Below are 1475 nucleotides of genomic sequence, written 5' to 3'. Positions count from 1 at the left end.
ACTGAGAGCTTGCATTACTTCATTGACTAAAGGACTGTCTGAAGGCCGGAGTTCAAAGTTGTGATTGCTGGTATACTTGCGGTATTGTGTAACATCAAGTACTTCTTCAAAGAAATAAGCACATTCTGTCGTAGCACTGCTTCCTGCATATACCGGAAAGTTTTGAACCATCTGGAAAATAAAAACATGTTATCGAGAAAGCTTGAATAAAATGAGATCCATATATTTGACTCACACAAATGTTTTGGATAGCTTCAACCGTTGCAGGGAAAAGTTGAATTTCATTCAGACCCAAAGCGGCTTTCTTAAACTTTTCAATCACCATGGAAACAGCAGCATACACTCCACCGGATTCTTTATGGACAGCCAGATGAGTCATATTGGGAGGCAGCTCCCTCCGCTTCTTGGCAACCATTGGAGTGACCTCTCCACCAGGTGTTCTTCCAAAGGCATTGTAACATGTCCTGAAAGAACCTTTTCCAATCACCACACTTTCATCAACTTTGAAATGATACGGTGTTACCACCCATTCCGGTTTACCTTCTGCATTTCCTGTCAAAATGCATTTTTTCCCAACGGTGAAACCGTCTGTAGTCTCAGCAGGTGGAACAGGGCGAGCCATGGGAAGCTTTCGTCCGAATACGGAGATATCAATAGCCTCTCTGAAATCAAAGGCCGGTACTAAGGAGGGAATGTCAGCCAGACCAAAAATGAGTAGTGAACAAGAGCGGTCAGCTTACCTGTCTGGTGAGGTGGTATCACATGAGTCATAGCTACAGGAGCCACATCAATCTGAGCACGGTGGGGAGATTTTTGTGGGGTGATGGGTGGCGGGAGTGTGTATGTACTATTCTTGGTCTTAAAATTAGAAGCCTTCTTTCGAGTGACTCGTGGTGAGGTGACTTTTGTTGAAGTTGAAGGTGTACACCTGGCTTTCTTGCTTGGCTGGAATATTTCAACACTCAAAGGCAGATCACTATCACCATAATTCGCTTCTTCATCTCCATCATCTAATAACATCTCCTCATAAGTCAAATGTTGAGATGCCTTTCTTTTAGCTTGTTGTTGAGGTTGTACCGGCTTACTGGTGGAAGGTCGAAGCCAAGGATTATTTTTGACATATTTGTCAGCCAGAAAAATTAGCTCAAGGCTAGGTTCTCCTTTAGTGTCGTCAAGATATCTGGCAAAAACTTCATTGTTGTGTAAGACCACAGGTGCTTTCCGGCCACGGCCGGTTTTGGCCAGGTTGAAATACTCAGAGTTGTAAACTTTGGGTGCCTGAGGGTAAAGAGGAGAGTCAACAGAGTGGTCCCACAGGTTGAAGATGCCTTCCTTAGTGTCGTCCAAGAGTGTCAACGATGACCTATCCACAGTGAAAGTTCCCCGAAGTAGACCATGAGCGAAAGAGCCGGTCTTGTATATCACCATCCATCCTACAGAGCATACTCGGCCAGTGTGAGTAGTGAAAGGTGGAG

General features: G+C 44.6%; 1 protein-coding gene across 1 annotated transcript; it reads right to left on the bottom strand.

The window, feature by feature from the left end:
• Positions 1–281: 281 nt before the first annotated feature.
• MELLADRAFT_85298 (uncharacterized protein) lies at positions 282–1121 on the bottom strand (the record flags this gene model as incomplete). The annotated part of the gene is made up of 4 exons (XM_007408674.1): positions 282–300; positions 342–681; positions 741–1023; positions 1086–1121. 4 exons carry the CDS (start codon positions 1119–1121, stop codon positions 282–284), a joined length of 678 nt encoding a protein of 225 aa, XP_007408736.1.
• Between the last annotated feature and the right edge of the window lie 354 nt (positions 1122–1475).

This window comes from Melampsora larici-populina, assembly GCF_000204055.1.
Source record: "Melampsora larici-populina 98AG31 unplaced genomic scaffold MELLAscaffold_13, whole genome shotgun sequence".
Taxonomy (NCBI): Eukaryota; Fungi; Basidiomycota; class Pucciniomycetes; order Pucciniales; family Melampsoraceae; genus Melampsora; species Melampsora laricis-populina.
The sequence above is the reverse complement of the archived record's forward strand: the minus strand, read 5'-3'. Positions and strand labels throughout refer to the sequence as shown.